Source organism: Manacus candei, unplaced genomic scaffold, assembly GCF_025592945.1.
Source record: "Manacus candei isolate 608988 ecotype Guabito, Panama unplaced genomic scaffold, ASM2559294v1 h1tg000096l, whole genome shotgun sequence".
Classification (NCBI taxonomy): domain Eukaryota; kingdom Metazoa; phylum Chordata; class Aves; order Passeriformes; family Pipridae; genus Manacus; species Manacus candei.
In genome coordinates this window covers 242918-255083 of record NW_026138144.1, presented here as the reverse complement: position 1 = coordinate 255083, position 12166 = coordinate 242918, and the positions used below count along the sequence as shown (strand labels likewise).

General features: G+C 42.8%; 1 protein-coding gene and 1 long non-coding RNA gene across 10 annotated transcripts in view; one reads left to right on the top strand and one right to left on the bottom strand.

Moving 5' to 3' along the window:
• The window catches only part of CDC27 (cell division cycle 27), a 32640-nt gene that overhangs the window by 10735 nt on the left and 9739 nt on the right, over positions 1 to 12166 (top strand). For 4 of the 9 annotated variants that reach the window (XR_007899984.1, XR_007899983.1, XM_051768693.1 and 1 more), the window contains 11 exons: positions 942 to 1039; positions 1627 to 1781; positions 1908 to 2122; positions 2981 to 3095; positions 5749 to 5882; positions 6306 to 6405; positions 6621 to 6828; positions 7731 to 7903; positions 9146 to 9298; positions 10571 to 10779; positions 11545 to 11662. Coding sequence is in view for 7 of the 9 variants with exons in the window: in XM_051768693.1 (XP_051624653.1) it covers positions 942 to 1039; positions 1627 to 1781; positions 1908 to 2122; positions 2981 to 3095; positions 5749 to 5882; positions 6306 to 6405; positions 6621 to 6828; positions 7731 to 7903; positions 9146 to 9298; positions 10571 to 10779; positions 11545 to 11662 (1678 nt within the window). In the remaining 2 variants the exon portion in view is untranslated. The remainder of the gene's footprint in view (positions 1 to 941; positions 1040 to 1626; positions 1782 to 1907; positions 2123 to 2980; positions 3096 to 5748; positions 5883 to 6305; positions 6406 to 6620; positions 6829 to 7730; positions 7904 to 9145; positions 9299 to 10570; positions 10780 to 11544; positions 11663 to 12166) is intronic. The other 5 variants (XM_051768697.1, XM_051768700.1, XM_051768696.1 and 2 more) reach the window with 3 other exon arrangements.
• Positions 7967 to 12166, bottom strand: part of LOC127461190 (uncharacterized) — a 67260-nt gene continuing 63060 nt past the window's right edge. The window contains exon 2 of the long non-coding RNA XR_007899985.1: positions 7967 to 8654. This is a non-coding gene — a long non-coding RNA (uncharacterized LOC127461190). The remainder of the gene's footprint in view (positions 8655 to 12166) is intronic.

Below are 12166 nucleotides of genomic sequence, written 5' to 3'. Positions count from 1 at the left end.
GCTTTTTCATTTTGCCCAATAAAACTTGGGGAGTTTTCACTTGACCAAGCCCAATTTTAGTCAAACATACCTTTAGTCACCACAGGACACACCTGTCTCTGGGTTACACCATTTTGGAGCAGGATAGAGCAGTTTGTGGAATCCACCTAATTTGGGAATGCAAGAATGGTTTGTTTTTCACCCAAAACTTCTGACTGAAAACACAAATTCCTCTTTCCCAGGTGGTTAAATATGCAATCCCAGAGTCTGCTGTTTTGGGGATTTTACCTTTGGATTTGCTCTGTGGTCTTCCCTAAGAAAGACTCTCAGGGCCTGTTTTTCAGTGTTGCCATTTAGATTTTTCTGTATCTGTTTTGCACATGTGTAGCTATAACCTTCAGATCAAAGTGCTGAGGATGCCAGGCAGAATAATTTGACAACTTTAAGCATTTTGCTTTTGCCCAGACCCAAGAAAGGTTTCAGTAAATGGGAGTGATTGAATAGGAGTAGTGGGGTGCTTGGATTCTTCTCTAGTATATCTGTTCTCAATTATATTCAGAACTATTTCTTTGTAGCCAAATCCTTAAATGTTCAGTTCAGCCTCTAATTTAGATGCAAAAATATTATCCATAGATATTTAAAATGGCTGCAAGGCTGGCAATCAGGTTGCTGTTTGCAAAAAAGAAACAAGCTGTTGCAAAGAACAGCATTTTCCTAAAATGAAAATTCTCAAGCTATTCTAGTGCTTATGTAACTTTTTTTTTTTTTTTTGACAACTGTGTCTAAATATGTCAAATAACTTCAAAGGAACTCGATATTTCTCTGTGGCTTGAAAAATGAGGAATGTTGCTGTGCCTCTCAACATGTTTTTTTGTTTTTCAACTCCTCTTCTGGAAAGCTCTCTTGAACAAAAGTGCTGTTCTTAAGTTTCCCCCATGAACTGTTCCATTCTTTTTTTGCAGCAAGACAGACCGGCTTGCCAAAGGATCAGAATGTTACCAAAAGAGCCTTAGTTTAAATCCTTTCCTCTGGTCCCCTTTTGAATCACTATGTGAAATAGGTGAGTCTGCAGACCTGTTTTACTCATGAGGATGTTTTCTCTGTGTCTGGTTCTGTTGGCCTTTCCCTTCTGCCATCACCCCTGACAAGGATTGTTCTGCTCCTTGTCCACAGCTAGGCAGGGAAACAGCAGCAGAATTCTTTGGGGAGGTTTTGTGAGCAGCAACGAATTTAAAACTCTTTGCCAGTGTTTAGGACTTTTGTATTGTTTTCTTCCATTTTCACTGTTTATACATTTTTGGGTTTAACAATACCATGTGTTCTCCAACCTACAGACCCTTAGAAACTGTGTTTCTGAGAAGAGCTTGAAAAAAGGAGCCTATTTATAAATTGATTGTCAAGGGGTTTGTAGTGGAAGAACACTTCAGATTTAGTGTCAGGGGGCCCAAGGCAACCTGGTCTAGTGGAAGGTGTCCCTGCCCATGGCAGGGGGTTGGAACTGGAGGATCTTTAAGGTCCTATCCAACACAAACCATTCCATGATTCTGTGAAATGTGTTAAAATACTTTGTCCCTGTCCTTGTTCCAGACTGAATATTTAGAATGTAGACTCAGGAATAACTATTTAAATCTCCTTCCACTCTTCCAGGTGAAAAGCCAGACCCTGACCAAACATTTAAATTAACATCTTTACAGAACTTCAGCAGCTGTCTGCCCAACACTTGCACAACGTTGGTGTCTAATCACAACATATCCCACAGGCAGCCCGAGAGTGTCCTCATGGAGACACCACAGGACACAATTGTGAGTGTTGCTGAAGTGGTTGTAAAATCACTTGCTGAAATCATTTAAAGCAGTTTTTCCAGCTTAACTGAGAAGTGTTAACGAAACCACACTGTGAGTATTTAACAGCTGCCTTCCGTTCTTCAGGAGTTGAACAGAATCAACTTAGAATCCTCCAATTCAAAATATTCCTCCTTGAACTCGGATTCTCCCGTGTCTTACATTGACTCAGCTGTGATTTCGTCAGATTCTGTCCCTCTGGGCTCAGGAACTGCCATATTGTCCAAACAGGCTCAAAATAAACCAAAAACTGGACGGAGTTTACTGGGGGGACCTGCAGCTTTGAGCCCACTAACTCCAAGGTGAGTCCTTGGGATGGACACCAGCTGTTGGGAATTTGGGATTTGGAACAGGGAAGCTGCTGCACACTCAAACACACATGTTGATGGAATATTGTACATAATACTGCAGAACTGAAACCTAAACAACTTCAATAACTGCTCTTGGTCCTGGCATCGGGCTCTTCTGGTTTTTAAACAAACAGTTGGTGGTTTGGAGAGGAATTGTTGATTCAGGATATTGCTTTATTGCCAGGTTCACACTGGAAAAATCTCTAAAGGAATATAGTTCTGCTCTGGAGTAAATATATTATGAAAGGCTACCCTGAAGGGCTTTTCTTGAAGAAGAACTGTCTTGTAAAGAGCATGTTGTGTCCCATATATCTTATTTAGGCAGCTTTAAGGTACAAGCCATGGATGGTCTGTGTCTTGGGTGTTTTGCAGGCAGGCAAAGTTCTGTGTTCTTTGATTTCAGGAACAAGAATATTTTCTATGAAAGTGTCTTTTATAAATGAGGGTTTTAAGATATAGAGGGTTAACATAAATCAGTGAAGTAGTTCTGAAATACAAGTTGATCATCTGTGTCAGGGCAGGGTCAGGTTGGATCTCAGGAAAAGGTTCTTCTTCCCCCAGAGGGTGGTTGGCACTGCCCAGGCTCCCCAGGGCAGTGGGCACAGCCCCAAGGCTGCCAGAGCTCAGGGAGGGTTTGGACAATGCCCTCAGGGGCAGGGTGGGATTACTGGGGTGTCTGTGCAGGGCCAGGGGTTGGATCAGTGATCCCTGTGGGTCCTTCCCAGCTCAGGAGGTTTTATGATCTGAGTCTCTGTTTAACCCCAGCTCTCCTGCTCTGACACTGACCCTTCCTCTCTGTTTTGTTCTCAGCTTTGGAATTTTGCCACTAGAAACCCCAAGCCCTGGAGATGGAACCTATTTACAGAACTACACAAACTCCTCCTCTGTAATCGATGTGCCATCCACCGGAGCACCTTCAAAGAAGGTATTTTGCATTCTGGAGTAGAGTTGCTGCTCCAAGAGCTTGACATTGCAGTGCACTCTAAAGAACAGTCCATAATACAGATAAAAAACCACGTGAGCTGAGTTTTTTCCCCATCCAAAATGCACAGATGTGTCCAGGCTGCCCTGCTGGTGTTGCTGGAGTAACCTGAGGAAGTTGCTATGTTTTCTGTCACCTCCTGTTACAGAGAATTGTATAAATATTGATACTTCTAAACAACAAAAGATTCAAACTTTTCAATGTACAGGGTGGAGCATGAAGACTTACAGTTTTAAGTTTTGTTTAATTAGTGTATTTTCAGAAGGAACTGAAGCTCCTGTTTTCTTGCAAGCAGTTCTTGAGTTCTGGTTTATAGACCAGAGTAATAAAAATCCTGCTGGTGGTCTGTGGGGAACTGAGAGAATGGTGCAGTTTCACTCAGCAAAGTCTTGTGTAGAGGAAACTAAAAATTGTCTTTTTTTTCACTCAGGAAGAAAGTGCTGTAGTTGCCATAGTGATAAATGAGAGGTGGAATGCTGGTGACTGTTGAAGAACTATTTGTTCCTTTCTAAAACCTGAGGATCTTTCCCTGTGATTTTAGCAAATCTAGAAGTTGCATGGGGGGGTGTTGGTGTTTTATAGGGGGGCAACTCTTTGAAGTAAAAACCCAGTGCAAATAACACTGTTGAATCCCTTGAAAAGTAGAATTTGAATTTCTACTCTTTTCCTCTGGACAAATCTCAGTTCCCATCTTGCTGTGCCCTTCTGAAAGGGAAGTTTGGGAGCTGTGCTAAAACAGTCTGCTGGGAGAGAGTGTTCCACATGGATCCAATTCCCAGCCTGGAGCTGCTCAGGGCCAAGCAGTTTTCCATGGCACATTTGAAAACAGTGGATTGTGCATGTTCAGGGAGGTGAATTTCCACGAGTCTGAAAATGGAAATAGTGCACTTCAGAGGGCTGGAAAGTTGTGATGGAATCCAGGGGGATTTGCTGCTGTTTTGTGGCTTTGAGTGTGACACAACAGCACCGAGGTGTAAGTGTACTGCTCCATCCTTATCCCCTCTGCCCAAATGCATCAGTGCTACTGCCAAAACACAGGTATTTAATACATTTTAGTACAGTTCTGGGCTGTGCTTTGCCCAGTGCAAGGAGTGACTGGGCCAGTGTCAGTTCTGCTCTCAGTGCTGGGCGAGGTTCGGGGGAGCTGTGGCGAGCCCGTGCCTGGCTGAACCCAGGCAGTTTCCTAGGAAACACTTATGTAAGGGAATGAAACATCAGGATGAATCCAAAGGCTTCCTATCTGAGTGGGCAAGTGTGCTTGGGGCTGCCTAAACTGCCCTCTGAGAACAGGAACTGGGAAGGGAAGGACAGAGCAGAGGTTGGGTAATGCATGAATCAGCATTGCTGGTGCTTCCCTGATCCCACTTGTCCTTTTCTGGGGTCTTAAGGAACATCCCTTCCAACCAGCCATCACTCAGTTGAATGTTGGTGTCCCTGGAGTGGGCAGAAAGAGATTTTTTTTTTTTTTTGAAGCTTTTTAGGGGGAGAAGAATCTGTTCTGAGCCCATCAGACACTGAATTTCTACCTGACCTCGTTCCTTGGGTCTCAGGTCCACAGTGAAGTTGTCACAGCTCCAAGTTCCCACACCTCAGCTGTGCCTGGGGAGGCATCAAAGTGCACATTTTATATCTTCAGAGAGTTAAGACAGTGTTTTAGTGCTAACTCATGTTACCTGCTGGCAAATGAAAGGCACCAAAATGTGTGTGTGCAGTGTTGCTCAACTGCCTTGTAATAACTTGGCTGAAAGTGTCTGTCCCTTGATTTTCTGTGCTGCATAATTCAGGTCCCTTCTTGATGAAGCAGGTTAGATCTGTGTCTGCAGTAAAGAATTAAATTGGGAAATTCTGATTTATGCTGTGGGCAGGTGTGTTAAAACAGGCTCAGGTGCTGTGCAGTGTCAGTGGGGAATGGGTGGGATTGTAATAGGATAACTCAAAACTCTTTTTCTTTCCATGGTTTATTTTTGTACAACTTTGTGCAAAGAAGGAACTTGAAATATGACATCTTTTAATTCCCTGTTATGCTGTCACAAATATTTTAGCATGCAGATTCTTGCCACTAGGTGGAGATTTTATATCTTTTAAATAATGTGCATAAAGCTGATAAACTTTATTAAGTTTATCATAAACTGACAATTTAACAGGTAGAATGAGAAATACTTTTGATGGTTTCTCCTTGGGATGGGGAGAGGTGTCAATAATAAATGGCTTCTGGATGGAATTGTAATAGGATAACTCAAAAATCTTTTCCTTTCCATGGGGATTTTCTGGCAACTTTCTGCAGAAAAGAAATTTTAAATATGACACCTTTTAATTCCCTTTTATTCTTGCATAAATATTTTTAACATGTAGTTTCTTGCCACTAGATGGAGATTTTATATCTTCAAATGATGTGCATAAAGTTTGATAAACTTGGTGTTATTAACAGGCAGAATGAGAAATACCCTTGGTGGTTTCTCCTTGGAAGGGGTGAACTCTTCCCCTTTATTGAAATAATTCCCTTTCTCCTCCTCAGGCAGTTTTTGGTGGGCAGGAGGGGTTGGGTTTGGTGTGGCAGAGATGGAGATTCCTCAGTGGCATAATAACAAACCTGTAGAAACTGTGTGTTGTGCAGACTGTCAGCAGGATAAGCCAGGCTGGGACAAAATCTGTCTTCTCCCAGAGTGGGAACAGTCGGGAAGTCACTCCAGTTCTTGTTGCACAAACACAGAGCTCTGGTCCACAGACAAGGTAAGAAATCAAGTCATCTTGGCATTGCCTTTTGCTTCTGTTTGCTTGAAGGAATTTGGTGCTTTATTTGCCCAACTTGTGTGGGGTGTTCCTGCAGAATTCCTCTTTGGATGAGGGAGTGTGGGGTTCTTTGTTAGGTGAAATAACTCCAGCTATTTGTTGAGGTAATTTAAATTAAACAGTTGAATCTCCTGTGCAGTTACACCATTTTCATCAGTAAATAAATAGCTGGAAGGAAACTCTGCTCTTATTCCTGACATGCAACAAGTAAATTTGGGGTTTTATCCCTTGAAATGGGAATATCTGTGGTACAGTACTTGAGCATTTCTGTTTAAAACAAATATAAAAGCTGTTATTATTTAAAAAAAGGAGCAAATGACTGTGTTTTTTTTAATGTGTAATTGTTTTATTTTTGGTTTCCAGTACAACACCTCAGGTATTGAGCCCCACAATTGCTGCTCCACCAAACTCACTGCCTCGAAGAAGCTCTCGCCTGTTTACTAGTGATAGTTCTACAACAAAGGTAACAAACCTCATCCTTTGGGAAATTTGGGGCTTCTAACCCATTCCACTGTACCAACTCTTCATTTCCAATATTTATAGCAATTTTAGCAGCTTAAGAACAGGTTCTTTAGTGGTTCTTTAGTGTTATATATAATTTTACAGGATTCACTCAGGTTTAGTTTTCTGAATTTAAAAGACTCTTTGATATGTAACTCTGACTCTTCTTCCTTGCAGGAAAATAGCAAAAAATTAAAAATGAAGTTTCCACCTAAGATTCCAAACAGAAAAACAAAAAGTAAAACAAATAAGGGAGGAATAACTCAACCAAACTTAAATGACAGTTTGGAAATCACCAAACTGGACTCTTCCATCATTTCAGAAGGGAAAATTTCCACTGTTGCACCACAAATCCAAGCTTTTACGCTCCAGAAGGCAGCAGCAGGTCTGTTTGAACACTACTGGACCAGAGTAAAATTGAATATATCTATTTTATTTAATGTTGAATGAAAAAATAATGTTGCTTCAGTGTTCCTTTGTTTCCTGTTTCATTTAGCCCGCAGCTCTCACCTTTGTATGATTATAAAAACTAATTTCATTCAGTATCTTCTTAACTCACAACGTGTGAGGAAGTGTTAAAAGTGGCTAATTGTCAGCAGATATATCTTGGAAGCTTGTTCTTGTTAATTATTAAGGTATTTTCTAGTTATTGATATATAAAGTCTTATAAATTACATCTAGTATATTAATTATAATAGTACAATATCTTATACTGTTATAATTATATCAAAACATTATATTACAAAATATTAATAGAATAATATAAATTATTGTAAAGTACTAATGGTTCAAGTATTATCCTTGGAAGCTCAAAGGAGTTGCTCATAACCCAGCCATCTTCCCTCAAAGTGGGGTTTATGTGGTCTGTTCTCCCTTCATATTTCCCATTTGTTTAAAAACAAGTTCTTTATTGAGACTGTGAGAAAAATCTTAGACAAACTGCTGAATTCCTCCCTTTTGGCTCAGCAGTGTTTCCAGGCAGCAGGAAGATGTATCCATGGCTACCACGTGGCAACTGTGCTCAGAGCCAGTGAAATGCTTGAAAAGCTGCTGGAAATGCAGAATTCCACTTGCCCTGAGCTCCAGAGTTCCTTAGGAACTCGTTACCACCTGACTGCCCTCGCAGAGGTTGATATTCAGAATATCATGCCCAGGTTAGGAGTGTCTAAGGCTGTGTTTGGAAAGAGGCAAATTCCAGAGCTTTTGGGATGAGCAGCTTCAAGGAAACAAATCTCAGCTGTTCTTCCTTTCCTTTGCCACTCCTTACTTACTGTGTTTTTCTCCCAGAAGGTTTGATGAGCCTTCTCCGGGACATGGGGAAGGGTTATTTGGCCTTGTGTTCCTACAACTGCAAGGAAGCCATAAATATCCTGAGCCACCTGCCCTCCCACCACTACTACACGGGCTGGGTGCTGTGCCAAATTGGGAGAGCCTACTTTGAGCTGGCAGAGTACATGCAGGTAGGACCTGGGGGGTTGCTTTTCCTCTTTCCACTTTCCTTTGGCAGTTTTTTGCCCGAAACCTGCGGAATTCCCACAAAATCCATGCGAAGTTTGCAGTTGTGATAAGTGTGGAAATATGAAGGTTATAGATGGAATGGATTTAGATGTTGAATCTGCATCAGTAGAGCTTCATCACTGAGCTTTCCTGAAGGTTTCTTTTCATATGATTTGCTCTTGCACCCAACTATTGGGGTCTCCTGCTCGTCTCTCCCCATCAGCTGTGCTGATGGAACTGGTTGTACAGTGGTGGAAATCAGAAACAATCTGAGCCCTAAACCAAAAACCTCCTCTGTGTTTTAGTTCATTCAGATCACATCAGTGACCCAGTTTCCCTTTCAGCCTCAGCACATTGGCACAGCTGAGGTGGTGGCAAACTGCTTCCAGAACAGAAGTGAGCAGTTCAGGGTAACCCCACAGATTAACTCTCCTTGGCTCTGTTGTTCCTGGCAGCTGATGTGCCCCATTTTTTCAAATTTTTGAAACACTTTTTGGCAGAATGTGTGCAGGAGACAGACCCAGAAGGTTTCAGAGGGGGTTTTTAAACTGTGAGATGGAGCCTGTTGGGCTGCTTAATAGTTGATTTACAAAGCTGAGGCTGCAGCTCAAATCCCAGATTGGTTTGGGTTGGAAGGGACATAAAGATGCTCCAGTCCCACCCCCTGCCATGGGCAGGGACACCTTCCACTAGCCCAGGTTGCTTTGGAGCAACCTGGCCTTGGACACATCCAGGGATCCAGGGACAGCTTCTCTGGGCACCCTGTGCCAGGGCCTCCCCACCCTCCCAGGGAAGGATTCCTTCCCAAAATCCCATCTAACCCTGCCCTCTGGCAGTTTGAAGCCATTCCCCCTTGTCCTGTCACTATTTATTAGGATGTTTAACAATCATAACTGGCCCATAAAAGTCTGTTCCTGTCCCTGACTTTGTGGGGACCGTTTTTGCCTCATGCGAGCGCTGTGACGGAAACGGGAATTCAGTCGGAGTCAGCAGGAGGGAGGACTGGCTGCATTCCTGCTGGCACAGATATCCTGGGACACAGGCAATTCCTGCTCTGGAAGGGAAAGTCCCAGAACTTGCAGCTCTGTGTAGAACACTTCCAGAGCAGAGAGGCTGCTCAGGCTGGACATGAAACCTTTAACAGTGACCTCTGTACTCTGCTCTGGTGGTGGAATTTTGGTTTTCAGTTCAGTTTCTGTTCTTAGGCTGAGAGAATATTTTCAGAAGTCAGGAGGATTGAAAACTACAGAGTAGAAGGCATGGAGATCTATTCAACCACGCTCTGGCATCTGCAGAAAGATGTTGCCCTTTCAGTTCTTTCCAAGGATTTGACGGACATGGATAAAAACTCACCGGAGGTATAAAATGCTCTGGGTTTGAGGGAGAAAAGGGGAACTGGCCGTGGCAAAATCAATGAGCTCTGAGCTCTAATCGTGTCTTTTCCTCTGGGGATACACCTGAACGTGGCAAAACTGGAGAGGGAGGTGGCAGGATTGTCTTTTGAAGTCCTGATGCCCAAAATGGCTTCTTAAAATCCAAATATCTGCTCACAGGGAACAGGTTGAAACCTTTTCTCTGTTAATGATTATTTAAATTTGCATTGGCACCATTCATCCAGGAAGATCATGGGTTAATCAGTCACTCCTGCTGCTGCCAGGGTGCAGAGATAAGGAATATCTTTTTCCTGTACCACCTCTTAATAGCTGTAGTTAATTCACTGGCATTTAAAATATTTGTCCTAGAGTTTATTTGGAGACATGATGTTGCACATTTTTATGCCAAAGTCCATTAAACTGCAGAGTGTCTGGTAATGTAAAGTCATGAGGTACAAAAATCCAGGAATCAACACCTGGGACCCACAAATTGGGGGCAAAACTGGTGCCACAGTAAAAATCAGAGATATATATTTGTAAAGGTGCTCTTAAGAGTTGAGAAAAGAGTAGAGGATGTTGGGATTTTTTGTTGTTGTTATTGGAGGAGAGAATTCCTGTTCATATTGTCATTAGCTTGTCTAAGAGTGGAAAAACCAAGCCCAGTGAAGCAGTTGGAGGTTGTAGTGAGATAGGCTGGAGAGAGGGAAATGCAGATTCTAATCCAAGGAGTGGGGAACAGTTATGTGGTTTGGCACTGAGGCTGAAAATTTGGGGAAGGGAGTGACCCCAAGCTCTGATGCTTCCCAGTCTTGATGGTTCCTGTGCAGGAGGGAAAGGGGAGGCTGCTGCTAAAATTTTTTTCCCCTGCAGATTTCCAGATTTGTCACTTAAGAGTGAAAGTACCATCTGCCCCTTCATTATTCTTAAATATCAAAGATGTTTTATTTTTGGCCTTTTCAGCTTCAAAAGCTTTAGTCATTAGTCATCAAAGGATCTAATTGGCACAGACTTGTCGAGTGTCCTCAGATTCTCCATTTCTGTGTTTCAGCCTGGGTGTTTATTTATTTTATGAGGTGTGTTTAGGCCTGTTTTTGCCTCACAGGAATGAGACTGAACTGTTGATTTATTACTGTTATTTTTTTAATCTAGCAGGAATTCATTTCTAATTATGTAAAGCAGCGTGGAAAAATGTGTTCAGCTCAGATTTAGTCACTCTGAGTTGCAGGAAGGATTCCAATCCTGTCCCCTTTTTCCCAGGCCTGGTGTGCTGCAGGAAACTGTTTCAGCCTCCAAAGGGAGCACGACATTGCAATCAAGTTCTTCCAGAGAGCCATCCAGGTGGATCCAAACTATGCCTATGCCTACACCCTGCTGGGACACGAGTTTGTGCTGACAGAGGAACTGGACAAAGCCCTGGCTTGTTTCAGAAATGCAATCAGAGTCAACCCCAGGCACTACAACGCGTGGTAGGTTTGGGTTTGTCCCCTGCTGTTCCGTGGGATACAAGATCCCTTCAGGAGGAATATCTTCTGGATGCTGCCACTGCTGGGATTTCCTAGAATCCCAGGGTGGTTTGGGTTGGAAGGGACCTTAAAGCTCATCCCCATGAATAGGGACACCTTCCACTAGACCAGGTTGCTCCAACCTGTCCTTGGACACTTCCAGGGATGGGGAATCCACAACCAACTTCCCACTCCTCTCTCTCAGAAGAGAGCAAAACTGTTCCTGCAGAAGATATGGGATTCATGTCTTTATTAAACAGTTACTTCCACAAGGAAGGAGTTTTTTGATTTTCCCAGGTCTTTTAGGCTGCATTACCCAGCTCTTCTGTTCTCCTGTGCAGCATTCCTCGTGCATCCAGTTATTTTTTCCTCACTTGCAGTTCAGTGAGGAACTCAGCCCCTTCATACCTTAAGATACAGTTAATTTCTTAAAACTTTTTAATATATAAAGCAGTAAAAGTTAGATTTGTGAGTGTAAGTCACTTAGTCTTTAACTGTTGTATTCCTTTTAATTTGTGGCTGTTTAAGTCAGTCTTCCTAGAGTTCTTTAACTGCCCAGTTGATAAAGAAAGCCAAATAAATTTTAGATACAGCTTTTCCCCCAAGAAATTCCTTCCCACCCTGGGTTGGCAGGTCTAGAAACCATTCCTGCCACGTCACATTCACTGCCAAGAACTAATTGGATTAAAAGACAAGTGTTACTTAACAGAATTGTTTCTGTGCTCGCAGGTACGGGCTGGGAATGATTTATTACAAACAGGAGAAATTCAGTTTAGCAGAAATGCATTTCCAGAAAGCACTTGATATCAACCCTCAGAGCTCAGTCCTGCTGTGTCACATCGGAGTAGTAAGTGATTGTACTTTATCCTTGGCTTCTCATCCCGTACTTTGCAGGAGAAAAATCACTTTTGCAGCTTTTGGAAGTGCAGTGATTTCTGTCCTGGCTCTGTGTCCCCTTTGCCTTTTTGTTCCAGGCAGGTGTAGATGTGACAACCCACTTCTTGAGCCACTTTATGCCAAGTGGGATTTAATTAACAGGCCATATTCAGGAGGCCTCAGGCACCACCCCTCAGTTCAATTTACGGGGCTGTTTGAAAAGTCAGTCGTGTGTCCCTCTGCTCCTGCAGTCCTGAAAAACCAGTGGCCTCTCTGGCAAATCCTGCTCAGAGTTGGGAAATAATTCTTGGATGTTAAGTCTGTGTGGGAGTGAGGGGTGGTGACCTGCTGGCTCTCATTTACCTGCTCTGTGGCACCAAAACTGTGTCAAATCCGACAGGGACTGTGGCTGCTTCTCCCTTAAACACAGAGAAAGGCTTTGGGTTTGCTCCTGGTCAGAGGTTAAATGATTTCT